A 21,143-nucleotide genomic window follows, 5' to 3' on the forward strand; every position below is an offset into this window, starting at 1 on the left:
AAAAAAAAAAAAGAGAAGTATTCAAGAAAACACTACAATAACAAACTGGTAAAATAAATAAAAATTTTGAAACAATACAAAACCTGCAATAAGAAATCGAGAAGATTAATACCAAGTTTTCAGAAATGGACAACTCATTGAAAGGGCAAAGGAGCAGATCTGAAGCCATGGAAGTGCAAATTAGTGAACTTGAAGATAAATCTCTCAATACCTCTATGCTAGAAGAACAAACAGAAAAAAGAGTGAAAAAATCTGAAGAAAGCCTAAGAGTTGCATGGGACAGCATGAAGAAGAATAACTTAAACAGGTTATTGGAATTCCAGATCAGGAAGAGACAATAAAAAGCACAGAGAAAATTATCAAAGAATAGTTGGAAGAAAAGTTTCCTAAAATCACAAAAAATGAAATGATAAGCATACAAGAAGCTGGACAAACCCTAAACAGGATAGATCCATAATCACCAAGACATATCATAATTAAACATTCCAAAACCAAAGACAAGGAAAGAATCCTGAGAGCAGCTCAGGAAAAACAAAAGTTACCTACAAAGGAGAACCAATAAGAATAAGCTCTGATTTCCCAGTAGGAACCATACAGGAAAGAACACAATGGGATGACACTTACAAAACTCTGAAGCAAAACAAAATGCCAACCAAGGACTATATACTCAGCAAAGCTGTTCCTCAACTACAATGGTTAAGACTGAGACATTTCCAGATAAACAGAAATTAAAGGAATCTGTAAGAATCAGACCAACTTTACAAACAATACCAACGGATGTTCTTTAGACTGAGAACCAACAATAGCAAATAACAACTTGAAATTATCATACATGACAATACCACCCAGAACTCAATCCAGATATAGAAGTATTTCAAGTAAAACAAACCTTGTTGTTGTTGTTATGTGCCCTGGAGTCAGTTCCGACTCATAGTGACCCTGCACAGGGTTTCCTAACGACTGAAAATAAGAGCCAGAGATATCAATGTATAATGAAGTCTATGTTATACAGTGTAGCAAAAAGAAGTAACAGTGTAGCTAGAGAACTTCAAAAGAGCAAGGAAGTCAAGTAGATTTCAAAATAAATCCAAATATTTTAAATGAGAGAAAAATTAATAAATTACAGGGTAACCTCAAAGGAAATTTATACACATTCACATCAAAGTGAAGTCCTGGTAAGGCAATGCAGGACAATGCACAGAAGCCTGAAGTTCCTTTCAACTGCAAGGTTAAAACCACCAGCCCCTCCTTAGAAACCCTACATAGGGTTGCTATGAGTCGGAGCTGACTTGACAGCACATAAAAATAAAATAAGAGGAAAATCAGAAAGATTTAATTAATACAACAGAAATGAAAAGTAAATCATCAAACAAAATGAACTCAGCACAAAACTTATGTGGAACCAAGAAACCAGCAGCACCACAAAATAACACACAGAAAAATGACAGCAATCAATTTATGTGCCACTGAGTTGGTTCGGACCCATAACGACACTGTATAGGGTTTCCGAGGAGTGGTTGGTGAGCTTGAACCGCCAACCTTGTACTTCAAAATGTCTTTGCAGTCCAGTGCCACACCAGGACTCCAGCAATCAATTCATACCTATTCATAATTACACTGAATGTAAAAGGATTAAATGTACCAGTCAAGAGACAGACAGTAACAAAATGGATTAAAAAATAACTCCCCCCACACAAAAAACTCCAGGATATTTCAATATGCTGTCTACAGAGATATATAAAAAAGATGGAGACAGTCTAAATGTTTAGCAACTGAAAATGGTTAAACCAACCTTGGTACATACACACATGGAATATTACAAAACTTTGGAAAAAAACAAACAAACAAACATGAATCTGAAAAACACCTCACATGAACCTGGAGGGCCTTATGCTAAGTGAAACTGGTCAGTTACAAGAGGACAAATATTGTATAAGACCACCGTTGTAAAAAGTTAAGAAAATGTTTTCTTGATAAAATAAATATTCCATGATGGTTGGGGAGAGGGGTGGTTAGTTATTCACAGGTTACAGGGTTGTTGTGTTGTTAAGTGCTGTCAAGTTGGTTCTGACCCATAGTGACCCTGTATAGGGTTTCTGAGGAGCAACTGGTGAGCTTGAACCGCCAACGTTACGGTTCAAAGCGACTTTGCAATCTAGCACATTAACTCACAGCACCACACCAGGACTCCAGGCTACAGGGTAGACACATGTTAACATGGGTGATGGCCCAGGCAATACACAAAAAGAGGGAGGTTGACAGAAGACAGAAGGTAGCAGGAAACACAGGGAAGAGTTTAAGAGTTAAAGTGAATAGCAATAAATACTGTTAATTTAAAGTACCTGGAGGGGATTGCAATCATTGTAATGAAGCAAAGTATAGGATTTGTTGAATGTAAAACTGGTGATCTGCTCTGTAAAAGTTTTTTTAAAAAAATAAATAAATGAAGTAGCTTGGATAATGTAAAGTTGAAAACAAAAGAGATAAGAAATACTATTATAATTCTTTGAAGTAGAAAAAAGTTGATCTTTAGTGGATCAAAAGTTTTTTAAAATCCTTATTCGACTTCCTTATATAGTAAAACACTTTTGTTCACTAGATCAAGACAAGAGTATAGGAAGTTTACAAACTGCAAAGTAACTTTCTAAAATTAAATTTCTGATTTCTACAACAAAGATGAACTACAGGGAACCTTCCATTCTTCGTTCAAATTCAAATGAACCAAGCCTTTGTGCTTCCATTCCCTTTCTTCTTTTAAATTTCCATTCATTACCATAGGAACCTGCTAGCTGACAATCCTTCAAGCATAGCAACAGTCCAAGCTTAGCAAGGGATGTGAAAAGGGGACAGAGTCAAAGGCCAAAATTTGACTCTTGAAAACCAGAATTCCAATCTTTGTCACTCTACAAAGGGTCTAGTAACCATAGATACGGTATCCTGGTAGGTTTGCTAATATTATGACTAAATTCATTAAATGTAAAACCAAATGTGGAATGCCTTTGAAAATACTCATAGTTACTTCAGATCCAAATCAGAATAAAGAGTTTTTCAAACTTTAAAAAAAAAAATTTTGAAGTGCTTAAAAAATAAGACTTCATTTAAAACCCCTTTTATTATATACACCTCTAATCCCATAGAGTTGCTTTTCTTTTACAATTATTAATGTTTTCAATGCTCCATGATGGCATATTAAATATTTTCCAATGTCTTTTAGTAAGCTGGTTTACAGAAATTTGTCATTATCACAGTACATTTATCTTTGTATGTCAAAGGGGACATTCCATGATCAGTTAGTAAATGTGAATTTCTTTAGGAAGTAAACTACTAAAATTTCAGATATTATGAAAAATTCTTAATTATGGTCTGTCTTAAAAGATTAAACTTTAAAAGCCAGGTTGTAAGTTATACCACATTCAAAAATTTAACTCATATTTTTACGGTTTCCTTTAAAGTGATTGTCACATAAGAAAATCTAATATTTTTTAAAGTTGATACTATTTTTTTAAAGTCAAGGATGAGTAACTGCAATTAATTCTCTACTACATTACACTTGTATGTACATTTTTCAATTTAGAAAATTCTTAATTGTTGGCTGGTTTCCCCTGTCATATAATAAGCTTCTCAGAAGACTTCACTAGAGTGCTTGCTTAGGGAAAGTCATCTCATTAATATTAACTTAAATAAAAGATAGCAAGGAAAGTAAAACTGTGGAATAATACATACAATTCTATAAAGACATAAACCATGAATTCTAAGACTAAAATATCATTTTCTAAAAAGTCCATCCATAAAATATTACTAGTTACTGATACATAGGATTCATTATACTAGTCTCTGAAAAACAAAAAAAGACCAAAAAAAATCTTTTTCAAAGTCCATTCAAATACCATCTGCAACTTGAAGCTTCCCTTAATCTCCTCCACATTTGACCATTTTCTAGTTTCAATCCTCTTAGTATTTATGCCTGTTTTGTGGCATTTACCACCTTTTTCCTTCTAATTTCCTTATTCATTCAAGACATATTTAATAACTATTATTACATCAAAGGCACTCACTGTATTAGGAGATGGACAAAAAAAGGACAGTTGTAATTTTTAAAATAGTTTCTCTTTTTGTTTAACCAATCTTTCTTATTTTAAAAGCACATATGTTTCTTAAAGAAAAATCAGAAAATATAAGCATTAAATGAAGAGCATAAAAAAATACCAATAAATTATGCTAACTTAGGAACCACCACTATACTATTGTTGTTGTTAAGTGTCCTTCAGTTGGTTCCCACTCATGTTATTGTTGATTAGAGCCAGGGAGTCAGTTCAGACTCATAACAACCCTGTATACAGGGTTTCTGAGGAGGGTTTGTACCACTGACCTTGTGGTTAGCAATCCAGTGTTTATCTTATAGTGCCACACCAGGACTCCTGTATAGGGTTTCTGTGGCTGTAAATCCTTTTAGAAGCACAAAGTCTCATTATTCTCCTGAGGAGTGGCTGGTGGGATTGAACTACCAACTCTGTGGTTTGCATCCCAATGCCTACTCTACAGAGTCACCAAGCTCCCACTGTGCATAAATAATGAACATCCAAATATATTTTTTTCTCCATCAAACTCAGGATGATACAGTGCTTTGTTATCTACCTTCTAAAAAAATAATATTTATAAGTAGAACAAGCTTTTGACAAAGATGAAAAAGTGTACTGAGGCAGAGGAAACATAAAAAATTGGGTTGCTTTATTTATTTATTTTTGTTTAATTATACCACTTATAAATGCAAACACATAAAGCTTCAAGTCATTTTAACAAAAAACAAAATAAAACCCAAAAACATGAAGTGAAAACTAGTTTTCTCAGGTATGTGGTATTATTGGAATCAAGATTACTATCACTATCCCTGCCAAATGCACTGTTATTTATAATCCCAAGAGAGTAAATATTGAGGCATACGGCATTGTAATCATGACTGACTACTACCTCCACTACCTCTTAAGAGATTTACAGTTCATAAAGCTCATAAAGTCAATTCAAGCATTTATTTGTACAAAGTACTATACTATACGCTGTACATACAAAAAGGACAAACTTTGCCTTAAGGAGTTAAAATTCTAGTGTTAGGTGCCTTTGAGTCAGTTTCAACCCATGGCGACTCTATGGACACAGAGTAGACTATCCCCATAGGATTTTTTAGACTCTATTTTTTACAGGGCTCTGGTAATGTAGTGGTTACGAATCGGGCTGCTAATCTCACAGTCAGTAGTTCGAAACTACCAGCTGTTCCACAGGAGAAAGATGAGGCTTTCTGCTCCCGTAAAGATTTACAGCTTCGGAAACCCTGTACAGGGTCACTATGAGTCAGAACTGACTCCACAGCACATAACAACATCTTTACTGGGAGAGAGGGGAGCTCCTAGTATGGTGCCATAGGATAAGCACTCAACTTCAAAGTTGGTTTGAACTGCAATGTCAGCAGTTCAAACTCACCAGCCACTCCTGTATAGGGTTTCTGAGGAGCAGCTGGTGGGCTTGAACTGCCGATCTAGTGGTTCACAGTCCAATGCTGATCCTACAGCACCATACTAGGAGTTCAGCTAAATAATGCAAAACACAAATACTAAAATAAAGGTATATATAAAATGTACTGGTAGTATGGACGAGACACTGACACTTTCGGGCATTCCAGGTTTTCAAAGGAAATAACATCCAAATCAGGTGAGTGGCGCTACAGGATTAAGGACTCAACCATGTGGTCAGCAGTTCAAACTCACCAGCCACTCCTTGGAAACCCTATAGAGGGCTGCTATGCGTTGAATAGACTCAACAGCACTTAACAACAACCACAAAAGGGAATAATGGAAAAGTATTCCAGAGACAACTGTTTGCAAAAACATAGTAGGTTCAAGGAATGCTAACAAGTTTGTGCAACTGTAATGAACAGAGATTGCAAATGGTAAATGAGGCTAGAAAAGTAGGTAGGATAAGCACTGGATGCTAACTGCAAGGTTGGCAGTTCAAATGCACCAGCCAGTCCTTGAAAATCCTATAAAGGATTGCTGTGAGTCAGAACCAACTCCACAGCACTTAACAACAACAACATCAACCATACTTTCAGAGTGCTGGTGTTGCTGTAGGATAATCAAATGCACAGAAGGTCAGAGGTTCAAGTCCATCAGTCACTCCATGGGAGAAAGATGAGACTTTCTGCTCTCATAAAGATTTACAGCACAGGAAACAACATACAGAGTCACTATGAATAGGAATCAACTGAAGGTAATTTAAAAATGGCTGCAACAGTACAGCGACAGACAACTGAATTCAAGTTGGATTCAGAAGAGGACATACAACTAAGGATATCATTGCTGATATCAGACGGATCTTTGCTAAAAGCAGAGAATGCCAGAAAATCATGTTTGGTAACATGGAGGGTTGGAGAATGAGGAAGACTGCCAGTGAGATGGATGGCACATTGGCAGCATCAATGGGCTCAAGCGTAGCAGCAATTGTGAAGTTGGACCAGGACCAGGCAGTGTTTCATTCTGTTCTACATAGAGTCGCTATGAGTCGGTACTGACTCAATGGCCCCTAACAAGAAGACGATACTTAACAACATCACCTTTGGATTTGAGCTAGTCAACAAGGGTTGGAAATGACAGTTAAAAAAATAGTTTTCACATTATCTCATTTGATCCTTATAATCAATTCCATTCTACCAACAGTTTAGAGATTGTAACATTTTCATTGTCACACAATTGACCAGTAGCAAAAAACAGAGCTTGAATTGAATTATTATGCCTCTAAATTTCATACTCTTGCTATTGTTGTTCTCTTTGTTTCAGCAAACAAGGTTGAATCATCTGCATATCGCAGGCTGTTAATGAGTCTTCCTCCAATCCTGATGCCACGCTTTTCTTATATAATCCAGCTCCTCAGATTATTTGCTCAGCAAACAAATTAAATAAATATGATAAAAGTATACAATGCTAACACACACCTTTCCTGATTTTAAACCATTCAGTATCCCCTTGTTCCGTTTTAACAACTGCCTCTTGTCTATGTACAGGTTCCTTATGAGCACAATAAAATGTTCTGAAAAACCCATTCTTTACAATGCTATCCATAGCTAGTCAGGATCCACACACAGTTGAAAGCACAAGTAAATGTCTTTCTGGTATTCTCTGATTTTAGCAAAGATCCATCTGACATCAGTAATGATATTCCTAGATGCACGTCCACTTCCGAATCTGGCTTGAATTCAGTTGTCTGTCACTGCACTATTGCAGTCATTTTTTAGTTACCTTCAGAAAAATTTTACTTGCATGTACTGTTGATAATTGTTTGACAATTTCCACATTCCTTTGAGTCACCTGTCTTTGGAAATGGGCACAAATTTGGATAGCTTCCATTTAGTTAACCAGATAACTGTCTTCCAAATTTCTTGGCATAGATGAGTGAGTGCCATCAGTGTTGCATTGGTTTGTTGAAAGATTTCAATTTGTATTCCATCAATTCCAGGAGGTTTGTTTTTCACCAATGTCTTCAGTGCTACTTGAACTTCTTTCTTCAGTATCACTGGCTCTTGATCATATGCTATCTCTTAATATGGCTGAACATCGGCCATTTCTTTTTCATGACTATGTATGTATTCCATCTTTTTTTTTTTATACTTTCTGCATCATTCAATATTTTGATCAAAGAATCCTTTAACATTGCAACATGAAGCTTGAATTTTTTCTTTAGTTCAAGTTAAGAAATGCTGAGCATGTTCCTCCCTTTTGGTTCTCTAACTCCAGGTCTTTGCACATTTTATTATAATACTTTACTTTCTCTTCTCAAACAAGCCCTTTGAAATTTTTTGTTCACCTCTTTGACTTCTTCATTTCTTCCATTCATTTTAGCATATCAACACTGAAGAGCAAATTTCTGAGTCTCTTCTGACATCCATTTTGGTCTTTTCTTTCTTTCTTGTCGTTAATGATCTTTTGTTTTCTTCCTGTATGATGTTCTTGATGTCATCCCATAGTTGTTCTGATATTGAGTCATTAGTGTCTAATGCATCAAATCTGTTCTTGAGATGATCTCTAAATTCAGGTAAGAAATGTTCGGGGTCATATTTTGGTTCTCATGAACTTGTTTTAATTTTATTCAGCTTCAGCCTGAACTTGCTGATGAACGATTGATGGTCTGTTCCCCAGTTGACACTTGGCCTTGTTTTAGCTGATGATATTGAGCTTTTCCACCATCTCTTCACAAAGATATAGTCAATTTCATCCCTATGTATTCCATCTGGTAAGATCAATGTGTATAGTTGTCTTTTATGTGTTTTTTTTTTTAAAAAAAAGAAATTTGCAATGAATGCCATTGGTCTTGCAATATTCTTATCATGAGGTCTCCAGCATCATTTCTATCATCTAGGTCATCTTTTCCAACTACTGATCCTTCCTCTTTATTTCAACCTTCACATTCCAGTCACCAGTAATTGTCAATCCATCTCGATTGCATGTTAGATCAATTTCAGACTGAAGAAGTTGGGAGAATTCTTCAATTTCTTCATTACTGGCTTTAGGGATTGGGGCATAAATTTGAGTAATAGTGGTATTAATGGTCTTTCTTCTAGGCATATGGAAATTATTCTATCACAGACAGCAAGCATTATACTTTAGGATAGATCTTGAAATGTTCTTGAAAATGAATGCGACACCTTTCCTCTTTAACTTGTCGTTCCTGGCATAATAAATCAGATGATTATCTGATTCAAAATGGCCAATACCAGCCAGTTTAGCTCACACATGCCTAGGATATCGATGTTTATGTGCTCCATTTCATTTTTGACAACTTCCAATTTTCCTAAATTCATATTTCGTACATTCTATCTTCCACTTGAGAAATGCTGCACATATTCTTTCCTTTTGGTTTTCTAACTCCAGGTCTGCACATTTTATTATAATACTTTACTTTGTCTTCTGAAACTACCCTTGGAAATTTTTTGTTCACTTCTTTGACTTCTTTATTTCTTAATGGATGTTTTGTAACAGCAAAAGACAGGAGATAACCCAAATGTCCATTAATAGGTGATTGAAGGAATAAACATGGACTATCTAACCCAATGACATAAAACGGTAGTTATGAAAAATAAGAAATACCTACAAACACTGGTAAGGATTGTTGTTAGTGCCACAGAGTTGGTCTCAAGTCATATTATTAAATGAAAAAGCAAACTGGAGAGAAAAACATTCCTGGATTGGTATTCAAAAAGTTAACAGCTCTCAGAAACTCTAAATGGGGTCACTAGGAGTTGGAAACAACTAATAGACACACAAAAATATACTATATCAAAAAGGGTAGAAGGATATACCACCCACCTATCAGTTTGTCCTATTCTGGTAGGTTGTTAAGTTGCTATAATGCTGGAAGTTATATAACCAGTATTTCAATTAATAGCAGGGTCATCCATGGCAGACAGGTTTCAGTGGTGCTTCTAGATGAAGAGAAACTAGGAAGAAATGTCTGGTGATCTACTTTTGAAAATTGTTGTTGTTGTTGTTGTTAAGTGCCGTCGAGTCGGTTCCGACCCATAGCGACCCTGTACAGGGTTTCCGAGGGTGTAAATCCTTACGGGAGTAGAAAGCCTCATCTTTCTCCCGTGGAGCGGCTGGTAGTTTCGAACCACTGACCTTAAGGTTCGCAGCCCGATTCGTAACCACTACGCTATCAGAGCTGGATCACAACAGAACACTGTTCAACTAGCTTGCTTTTTGAACATATCATTCAAGAGGAATCAATTTCTAAAGAAGGACATACTTGGTATCTTTAAGGTGTTTAAGAGCAAAGATAACAGTTTAGGGACTAAGGTGCACCTGACCCAAGCTGTGGTATTTTTAATAGCCTCAAATACATGTGCAAGTTGAACAACGAATAAGGAAGATCATAGAAAAATAGATGCATTTGAGTTATGGTGTTGAAGAAAAAATATTGAAAGTACCATGACTGCCAGAACAACAAACAAATCTGTATTGGAAGAAATACAGCCAGAATGCTCCTTAGAAGCCAGAATGGCCAGACTTCGTCTCTCATACTTCAGACATATTATCAGGAAGAACTAGTCCCTGGAGAAGCGCATTATGCTTGATAAAGTAGAGAGTCAGCAAAAAAGAGGAAAACCCCAAGCAAACAGATTGGCACAGTGGCAGCAACAATGGGCTCCAGTGTAACAAAAATTGTGAGGATGGCGCAGGACTGGGCAGTGTTTCATTCTGTTGTACATAAGTTCGTTATGAATTGGAGCTGACTTAATGGCACCTAACAACAATAGTATGTCTCTGATATCACTCTGGATGACTGAAGACAAGTTCTCTCAGTAATACATCTGTCTTTAGTCTCATATTAAGGTGCCTTCAAAAAAAAGGTACATTCAAAATAGTGGCTTCCATTGGGATCTGCTGGGCCAGTTAAATTCAAGGCAGACAAGTCAGCTAAGAAGTTGATAGTGGCCATGTAGGAACTGCTAATAACAAGACCAGCCAGTCCTTGGAAGCCCTATACAAGGTCGCTGTAAGTTGGAACCAACTGGATGGCACTTAACAACAACAAAGGGATAATCTTGATAGACTTTCTTAAAGGACACAGGACAATTAAGCGGCCTGGTGTGGTTCTATAAGATAAACACTGGACTGCTAACTATAAGGTCAGCAGTTCAAACCCACCAGCTGCTCCTTGGAAACCCTATGCAGGGTTACTATGAGTCGGAACCAGCTACATGGCACTATGCTAGCAAAGACCAGGTGGTGTCAAAAAACACTGGTGAGTACAACAACAAATTGTTAAGAAGTTTTAAGAAAATTGAAAACTGCCTTGGTGAGAAAAAGGCCAGGAAAGTTGTGCCCAGAGATTTCTTTCCATCACGATAATGCACCTGCACAATCTTTAAGGGTAGCAAGAAGTGTTCTACTAGATTTTCATTTGAAAACCTTACCCCATCCACCCTACAGCTCTGACCTTGTCCCTACAGACTTCATTTCGTTTCCAAAACCTAAGAACATTAAAAGGAACACAACTGGCATCCCTCAGGATGCCAAACTGCTGTTTTGTTGTCGTGTAATCAAAGAGTGCAGGGAAAGCCTTCAGAAGTATATAAGCCTCAATGGAGGATATATTGAGAAACAATAGCTCCGTATTTTGATACTGTTAGTTTTAAAGTACAAACATTTTTAAGATTTTGAAGAAATACTTTAATACTATTTTTTATTTATGTTTTTACTTACCTTAATATAATATAGCTTCACTACAAAATAAGGAAGTCCTGGGTTAACGAGTTGGATTCAAGATCGGTCTGAACCATAAGGTTGGTGGTTCAAGTTCACCAGCCTCTATTTGGAAACTCTACACAGGGTCTCTATCAGTCAGATCCAACTCCAAGGCACTTAACAACAACAATAACATAAAAGAAATCCACCCACTGCCATCAAGCTGTTTCCTACTCAGAGTGATCCTATATAGGGTTTCTGAGGCTGCAAATCTTTATGGGAGAAGAAAGCTTCAGCTTTCTCCTATGGAGTGACCAACCTTACGGCTTGCAGACCAACGTTTATCCTACAGCGCCACTAGGCTCCTTCATATAAAAGTAAAGAGAATATCAACTTAAAGATGTTAAGTAAAGTGCTTGCAATAAAAAAGCCTAAAAAATTACCAACTTGGTATTAATAGGCTTAGCATCCAGACTGTAGTCTCCAAACAGCATTTCCAAAAAACCTTTGCTCCCTAGAGAAATGACTGATACAAAAAGTTAATGACAAAACTTTATAAAATGAACTTGGACCATACTAGATTACAAGGATGCTATCAAAGACCAGGTGTTTTGTTCGTTTGTTTGTTTGTTTTTCAAAAACACTGATGAGTACAGTCTCAGGGGGCAATGTGATCAATTGGTGTAACACAATCCACAAAAGACAGTGTTCTACTGTCTACTTTGGTGAGTAGTAACTGGGAACTTAAAAGCTCATGAGTGGCCATTTAAGGTATAACAACTGGTCTCTCCCTGTGCAGAGCAAAGAAGAGTGGTGAAAATTGAAGATGCTTGGAATCAATTATTCCAATGGACTAATGGGACATTATTAACATCAGTCTCCAGGACCCTAAGACCAGAAGAATTACATGGAGCCCTGGCAGCGTTGTGGATTACAAACTGGGCCGCTAACCACAAGGACAGCAGTCTGGATCTGCCAGTGGCTCTGTGGAAGAAAGATGAAGCTTTCTGCTCTTGTAAATATTTACAGCACTGGAAACTCCATACAGGTTTACTGTAAGTCTAAATCAACTCCAGGACACACAACTACCACCACCACCAGCAGCTACTACTACCAACTATTCTGATAAGGATATTTCAAGGTCCTGGATAGAGTGGAAGAAAATGTGAAATAAAAATCAAACTTATAAAAAAGACTAGGTTTACTGGTCACAATGAAGCTGGAGGAAACTGAGACGATAGCCCTTGATCATCCTTCCAGTCTGGAACTCACCCTTGTGACTCAATTTTCAGCCAAGTAGTAATTAGGTACAAAAGTGGGGACAACACAAGTGAGGTATGTACACCATGGAATGGAGAACCATTTAATACAAAAAGGACAGTGTTCATCTAAGAATAAAATTCAGACAAATTGGGAAAGAAGGTGGAATGAAAACAAGAATCACAGAGAGGAAGTGGGATAACTGATGTTACAATGAAGGAACTGAAGTTCAAACAAAGTATATGATTTGTTGAATGTAAAACTGATGACCTGCTCGGAACCTTCACTCAATTTGCAATATAAAGGTTACAACAACAACAACAAAAAAACACAAAACACAGGTAACTATCTTGAGGAGGCTTCTACTGCCAAAAACTGAACATTTTAAGTGCCAATAGTAATGATAACTGCAATGGATTGAGACACATCCAGTATGTTTAAAATCTGAGTTTATAATGATCGTTAAAACAAAACAAAAAAACCCTCATTGAAAGCCCCTTGGTAATTAATTTATTCTTCTAAATGGGAAGAATCAAGTATTTCTCCTGTCTTTCTTACTTAAATTGTGTATCAGTATAACCTAGGGAAATAACCTATCAGTATAAAAGGGAAATTCCTGTTTATAAAAGTGTTTCAGCAGATAAATGAAGAGAAAATGATAGAACAAGAATATCACCATTTTTGCAAAGCCCTAATAAAATTATTAATCTAGAAAATAATCACCAATGACTTAATAATACAAAAAGAGTAAGAGCCAGGCATTATGTGCTTCTTGGCAGAAGTAGGTTATACCACCTATGAAGTACTCTTTGCAAAAAAAAAAAAAAAATCAAATATGAGACTAATTAAGCCTTTACAACTACCTGTCTGTAGTCAACACAGAAACACGGTAAACACCACCACAAAGATGCGATCAGAAAAATATAGACTGTGAGAAATTCTATAGGAAAAACATACCACAAGAAAAAATGGGGAGAAAAGACAGAATGGGAACCTAAAAATGAGACATAAGAGACATAAGAGACATAAGAGACATAAGAGATATTTCAATTGAATACAATAAAACATTAACTGAATATTTTATGGTAATATTTAAGTATTATTTGTTTACCAGTGATTATGTATTACATTACTAGATATTATGGCTATATATTAAGAGTTCTTATCTTTCAAAGATAAATACTAAAATATTTATGGTATTGGGAGTTGCTTCTAAGTAGCCCAGCTGGAGGGGGATGGATGTAATCATAAATAAAACAAGACTGGTTATGAGTTCACTTTTTTTTTTTTTTTTAATGGATGATGAACACATGCACTCATTATGTTCTTTTTCCTATATTTGCATGTAACTAAAAATTTCCATATAAAAACTTTGAGAAAAAAAAAAAAACACTTGAAAATTTGAGTTTGGATAACTAGATTAGTTCAAATGTGATTTATTCTTAATGAACCATAAAGAAAACCAAGGCTTTTAGGCTCTGTGTTCCCATTAGGTAGAATCTATCCTGCTGGCAGCCTGCCATGCTCCCATTACAAGTAAATCTTAAATGAAAAATGAGAAAGGCAAACACAAACATCTCAGGAGCTTTTCATCTGATTACCCTATATAAAGGACCCCTGGTAGCACTGTGGGTTAGACATTGGACAGCTAACTACAAGGTCAGCGAATGAAATCCACCAGCTGCACCATGGGTGAAAGATGAGGCTGTCTGCTCCCCCAAAGACTTACAGTGACTCATAGGGTCAACTGGATGGTAGAGGGTTGTTGTTTTCTGGGGCGAGTGGGGGGTAATCCTATATATCTAGTTTCTGGGGAAGCAAAATACAAAGGGGAAATTTTTCATATTTTAATTTAATTTTTCCATTAACTTTCAAAGCCTCCTTGTATATAGAACAAACAATCAAATTACCTTCTAAAAATACTAAAGATTGCTCCTTTCCACATATTAACTGAAACTAAAGAAATGGGTGATAAGCAATGAACAATAATATTCTGTATTCATACAACACTTTAACTCTTCAAAGTTCTTTAATATCCATGTCACTTACCTTGTTGTTGCTGGTAAGTGCTGTTCAGTTGGTTCCAACTCATACCAACACTGTATAGGATTTCTAAGGAACAGCTGGTGAGTCTGAATTGCCAGCATTGCAGTTCATACTGACCTTGCAGTCAAGTGCTTATCCTACAGTGCATACCAAGTCACTTATCTTACAGTCATGTAAAATGTTGTTGTTGTTGTTAAGTGCCGTGGAGTTGGTTCCGACTCATAGCAACCCTGTGCAGGGTTTCTGAGGCTGTAAATCTTTATGGGAGCAGAAAGCCTCATCTTTCTCCCGCAGAACAGCTGGTAGTTTCGAACTGCTGACCTTGCAGTTTGCAGCCCGATTCGTAACGACTACGCTACCAGAGCTCTTTGTCATATAAAATAGATAGGGGAGAAACTTCACTTGCTAGAAGAAACCAATACAAAGAGGCACAAACCTATTTAGTGGCAGAATGCAAGTCTCCTAATTCTAGTGCTTTTTCCAATAATTTATTCCATTCCCATTCTCTTAGGCTTAGTTATTCAATATAGAGGCGGGGGGAAGCTGCCCAGATCACTTTTATTACCACTTAAGTCTGATGATGATGTGTAGTTCAAATACCTGATGATGTGTAGTTCAAATACCTGATGATGTGTAGTTCGGTGAAGAAAATGTGTTGATTATTGTTGCATGCTGGACAGCTCCCAAACATTTACTTAACAGTATGGGCAACTCAACATGGTCTGAGACACTCAAAAATGAGGAAATTTTTTCTATCAGATGCCACTGATACTCAGGAGGGAAAGAGAATTATTAACAGCTCATAAAAATTAGGCACGTATCTTTGACATAAATGTGCATGCTTTGATAGGCTGGGGAAAAAAAACGAAAGGAAAAAAAAGTAGTAAGAACCTTCTTTTCTACCCCAATGGATTAGCACTTACATCATGTACTTAAAACTGTCCCAGTTCCAAAGCAAGTATAGACCAGGATTCCTATATACACAACAGAAGAATATCTTAATTTTTAAATTCTAAATAATCAAATTAAAATAGTTCAGATTCAATACTTTCTCTTGGCACCCTAGCTCACTGTCCATTTGTTCCAGGCACTCATCATTCTGCCTCACCAAACATCAGTACAGAAATAGACCCTAGGCAGGCTTGAATCCTGGGTTCATAGGGAGACACTATGCCTGAGAAGCTGTCTTTCAATTAACTCAGTCTCACAATGAACATTCAAGAATGTGTTGGAATTGCTTGCTCCAATTATTTGTTCTTTGTAAAAGGCGGAAGACATTTTCTAGAGTTTCTGGATCAATACAGGGATAAAGGGATAGGGTATCATCCACAGCTGTAAATCCTTGTGAAGACCTGAGAAGCTTTACTTCTACCTGGAAGCATGCTGTCTTGTCTGCTGAGTTTCTACATCCTTTTTTGCTACTAACAGAAATTTCACATCCTCAAAGTGTGTCTGATGATTCTGTCAGTACTATCAGGGTCCTGACATGACAATAATGCAACCAGCAATTATCCCTGACATTACTTTCAATCAGCAGAGCCTTCTCTTTGGAAATTATTACCCACTTTGGCACTTTCCTTACAAAGTCTGAAATTCAAAGAAGCAATCATATTGCCAATAAAATATCTAGACTACACAGGCATTGTTGAGAAATGGGCAGACATAACCTACCATGCCATCATTATGAATGTTCCATGAACCTACAACCAAGGATGCAAGTTCATTTAGAGCTAATATATTATCTTTCTAGTACTTTTAAAGGATAATTGACAAATTAATTTGGAATAGAATTAATATTTGGAGATCACCACTGTGTGCCAGACACTGTGTTAACTACTTTATAAAAATGTCATTGAATCCTAACATTCTTCAAGGTATTTTCATAATTACTGCCTGAAGTCTTATAGCTAGTAAATAGATAGCAAAACCAGAAATTGAACCCAAGTCACTAGAAACATCTTTATGACTTGCTTCTTAAAATCTATATGATTTCCATAGGAGTTATAATGATTTTTAATGATAATAGAAATAAAGGTATTTCTATTTCATTTTTTGGTGAGAAAGTTGATGGCTTTAACACAAAATTGAGATTACCATTCCTAGAACCAACGTATTGTGTTGAACAGATATGTATTTTCATGATACTCTAGACCAAATCTCTCTCTTTATCAATTAGATCTTATTTGTCAAAGGAGAGTAGAAAATACTTTGCTCAACCTCTATAGCATCTGCAAATATTTGGAGTAAAAATCTTCCTACAGAGACATCAAGGCAAGTGGTCGGGTCCCCTCAGTGCAAACCCTCTTCCAAGACTAAGACTCAATGGGAATACACACTCTAATTGGTGATCACACTCATCACCCATAAGGGGAAGCGAGGAAAACACAGCAATGAAGCGGTGAGATAATCCCTACAATGTTCAATACACTCCTGTGAACCCGGATGGAGACCTGGTTGGCCAGCAATGTGGGAAGATCTGGACTCTTGGGCCCAGAGTCAGTGACATAGCCACAGAGGACTAGAGCGGAGAGTGAAGCATCCAGCTGATAAGAAGAGAGGGGATATGCGCAAGAACACCCACACTTGCAGATAATACCCACTTGACCTGGCTTCAATGACTGGATGATCAGAGCTCAACCAGAAGAAGAAAGAAGAGGGAAAAAAGCATAAACTGATACAATTGGATGAACTTGACCTACACCTATGGATGCAGTAATTCAAAGGAGGAAACAAATCCTTACTGCAAGAATCATTGCCACCCCCTCCACACACAGAGAGACAGGGATGGGCAACTTGGACATTGGCTACCCAAAATGGAGGGAGGGGGGCTACAAAGGCAAGACGTGACCTGACTGGCTTACAAGCTTTCAAGAGGGAACCTAGATCCCAGAGGGCGTGGAGGAAGGTAGAATCTCCACTGAGTAGTATCCAATCTGTCTAGGCAGGGCCGATTAAATGAAATGCAGATAGGTCTCTTGTGATACAATAGTGAATAATTGTTATCAGGACTGATTGTGAGGGTTGGAAATGTAAAGGTAGACATTTTATAGCAAGGAAGGGAGTGATTAACTTTTCAGTCTAGAAGCGGAGATCCCTAGGACCATCAATGGAGAAGAGCGGAGAGCGGGACCCAACCCAGAGAAGCAGTGATGCCTGAGATGGAGGCAGAGATGATGACGTAGAGAGATGGAGCAGCTGGAGACTTTAGATCCAGAGAGAGAGGGGCTAGGGGGCGGGGTGAGGGGGTGGGCAGACTTGCAGGGTATACCCTTTGGTTGGTTGATGATGCATGGAGGGGATTATAACCGTGGCAATGAAACAATATAAGATAGAATGAATGTAAAACTAATGTTCTCCTATGTAAACTATCACATAATTCACAATAAAACATTTATAAAATAAATAAATAAATAAATCTTCCTGCAAATTTTCTCAGAAAGATTTGTGTTCGCATATTTTGAGTTTTACTGTAAAATGAAGAATTCCAAAACATATAGGCTTCAATTTGCTGAAAGCACTTTTAAAATGGATTAAAGGCTAAATAAAGCACAAAACATTTTTTTAAATTATTTGTATTATGTAGCCATACTGGCATGAAAATATGGATAAATGGTAACAGCTATCATGTACAGAATGCTTACTCTGTGTCATATGCATTATACATGAGTTTTTACTTTCTACCTTTACAAAAAAACTTATCTGATGTAGGTATTATTTGCTCCATTTTATAAGCAAAGAAACGATAGTGAGAAAGTACAAGTAATCTGCTCAAAGTAATTTAGCTAGAAAGTGGTGGATTTCCAACCTTGGTTTGTCTAACTCCAAAGCATATCCTCTTTACTCACCATTGCTTTCTGCCTTCTAGCTCTCTGTGGTGCTGTGAAAGAAAGCACTGGACCACAAGGTTGGTTTGAATCCCACGGTCGGCAGCTTCAACTCACCAGCCATTCCTCAAGAACCCTATATACAAGGTCACTATAAGTCGGAACCAACTCGATGGCACTTAACTACAGTTCCCATGCAAGGAGCCCTGGTGGTGCAATAGTTAAGAACTTGACTTCCCAAAAGGAGAGTGGTTAGAACCTACCTATATTGGTGCTGTGACTATGAGTTGGGCTGCTAACTTTATGGTCAGCAGTTTGAAACTACCAGTGGTTCTGCAGAAGAAAGAAGAGGCTTTCTGCTCCCATAAAGATTTACAACCTCAGAAACCCTATACAAGGTCACCGTGACTTGGAAGTGACTCCATGTCACACCACCACCACATTTGTGCTGTGGGTTAGATATTACGCTACTAACCACAAGGCTGGGTTCAAATTCACCAGCTGTTGTGTAAGAGAAAGATGTGGCTGTCTGCTCTCAGAAACCCTATTTGGGTCACTAAGCGTTGGAATCGACTTGATGATAGTGGGTTTGGTTTACGTGGCTATGCAGGAGAAAAGACCTGGTAATTTGCTTCTGTAAAGTTTCAATCTCCCTCGGAAACCCTGTACAGGGTCGCTATGGGTCGGAACCGACTCGACGGCACTTAACAACAACAACAAAGTTTCAATCTAGGAAACCCTATGAGCCAATTCTATTCTATTCATAATGTAGGTCATTATGAGTCAAAATCAACTTGATGACACACAACTATGGTTCTTATCTGATAAACATTTCCTAATTACAATTCTAAAACCATTATAGATAAGCACGGTCGTTGTAAAGTGCTGTCAAGTCAGTTCCGACTCATAGCGACACTGTATAGGGTTTCCGAGGAGCAGATGGTGAATCTGAACTGCCGATCCTGTGGTTCAAGCAAACCTTGTGATCTTGTGCATTATCCCACAGGGCCACAATACAGTTATTTAAATTCATCATTCACCATATGCATTAATTTGTCATAGTTTATAAAGTGAAATCATTAAGAGAATTACCATTAGAAAATTTCAAGTAAGGCAATGACTTTACATAAAATCCTGAGAAGTCAAGAACAGATCATTTAAAACAAAAAAAGTTAAAACTTTTTTATTACTTAAGAGCTATCATTTTTTAAATTGGTCTGAATAAGGTCAGACCAGGAAATCATTTAAGTATTTTTAAAAATTCAAACACTATAAGTCACCAGCTCTAAAGTTGAACAAGAGAACTTAATTTTTTTCAATCATATTAGATTCAATTAATGACTGAATTGTGAATATTATTACTTATTAGTATTATTATCTACTATACTATAGCTCTTTATCTAAGGTTTTACAATTAATCAAATTTTAGAAGAGATATAATCATAGCATCATCTGAACAATTATAAACTTCTGAATGGCTATTATCTTCCATGTTCCAGTGATTCAAATTTAATTATAAAAGTGTATCTAAAAGTAAGTCAAGAATAACATTCCCCAAACATGAATTCTTTAATCTATCAGACTTAGAACCTAAATATATAATTTTTTAAATGTTTTATATATAGTTATACAACACTTTTAGAATAAAAAGAACATATTCTCCCTGCTGTTTATCAGACGCATTCATTTGTTAACTGAGCAAGGTTAAGAGTAATTTTCTAAGATTATATCAAAGGATAGATCAAGTCTTACCTCCATTGCTAAAGCTGCTGTCTGTTGGTCATAATGATTCAGAAGATTAGGCATGAAGGTAGTATTATAAGGCAAATCTTGGCACATTCTCAAGGTAATAGGTTCACAAGAAAACAAACTGTGCCCACCTACGTGCCCTACAAACATAGTCAAGGGCCAAAGATAAAAGACGATCCAACTCATAGCCATCCTTTTAGGATCTAAATGAGATTTGAATGATCAGGCCTAGTCAATATTTTTAGATCTTTATACACTTGCAGGTCTCAGCTTGAAAGCACTTTTTATATCTCACTGCTGAGTTCTTCAAACAGTTAAATATTCTTTGCAACGTCAAAGCTTTGTTAGCTTGGTCTCACAAAAGGCATTTGTTTTTGGTTTCACAATTCGGGAAAATGACATCATCTTGTCTCTTCTTTTCATTTTATTACATAGGGCACATTTGGCCAACATATCAGGTTGATCAACCACATTCCCAAACAACAGATTCCATCTTAGGTGACGAGCTATTTCTTCTTTTTATTAAAATATCTGAAAAATATTTTTAAAAGAAATGGGAGAAATTAGTCATTTCCTCTCAAAATAATTTATTATTAAACTCTTCGATGAGAGATATCATACTTATGTAATAGTTACAGAAGTACGTCATAAAGATATAGCATAGTTTCTCTGTACTCTCTGGGTGGTATAAATGGTTAATGTACTTGGTTGTTGCTGCAGTGAAGTACTGTTGAGTCGGTTCCGACCCACAGCGACCCTGTATAGGGTTTCTGAGGAGCAGCTGATGAGTTTGAACCACCAACCTTGCAGTTCAAATGGCTTTGCAGTCTGGAGCATTAACCCACAGAGTTGGTAGCCAACCAAAACATAGGAAATTCAAGTCCACCAGTAGTGCCTCAGAAAAAAGATCAGGTGATCCACTTCTAAAAAGTCTGTCATGAGAGAAGATGATGTGAAGAGATGGAGTGGCTGGGGACTTGGGATCCAGAGAGGGAAATGGGCTGAAGACTGGGACGGGGAGACTTGCAGGGTA

At 36.9% G+C, this 21,143-nt stretch overlaps 1 protein-coding gene across 1 annotated transcript in view; it reads right to left on the reverse strand.

Moving 5' to 3' along the window:
- Positions 1–20,643, reverse strand: part of FZD3 (frizzled class receptor 3) — a 145,870-nt gene extending 125,227 nt beyond the window's left edge. The window contains exon 1 of the mRNA XM_006864343.1: positions 20,114–20,643. Coding sequence (XP_006864405.1) covers positions 20,114–20,302 — 189 coding nt within the window. The 5' untranslated portion in view covers positions 20,303–20,643. The remainder of the gene's footprint in view (positions 1–20,113) is intronic.
- Between the last annotated feature and the right edge of the window lie 500 nt (positions 20,644–21,143).

The sequence above is a fragment of the Chrysochloris asiatica genome, unplaced genomic scaffold (genome assembly GCF_000296735.1).
Source record: "Chrysochloris asiatica unplaced genomic scaffold, ChrAsi1.0 scaffold00064, whole genome shotgun sequence".
In the NCBI taxonomy this organism is placed as follows: Eukaryota; Metazoa; Chordata; class Mammalia; order Afrosoricida; family Chrysochloridae; genus Chrysochloris; species Chrysochloris asiatica.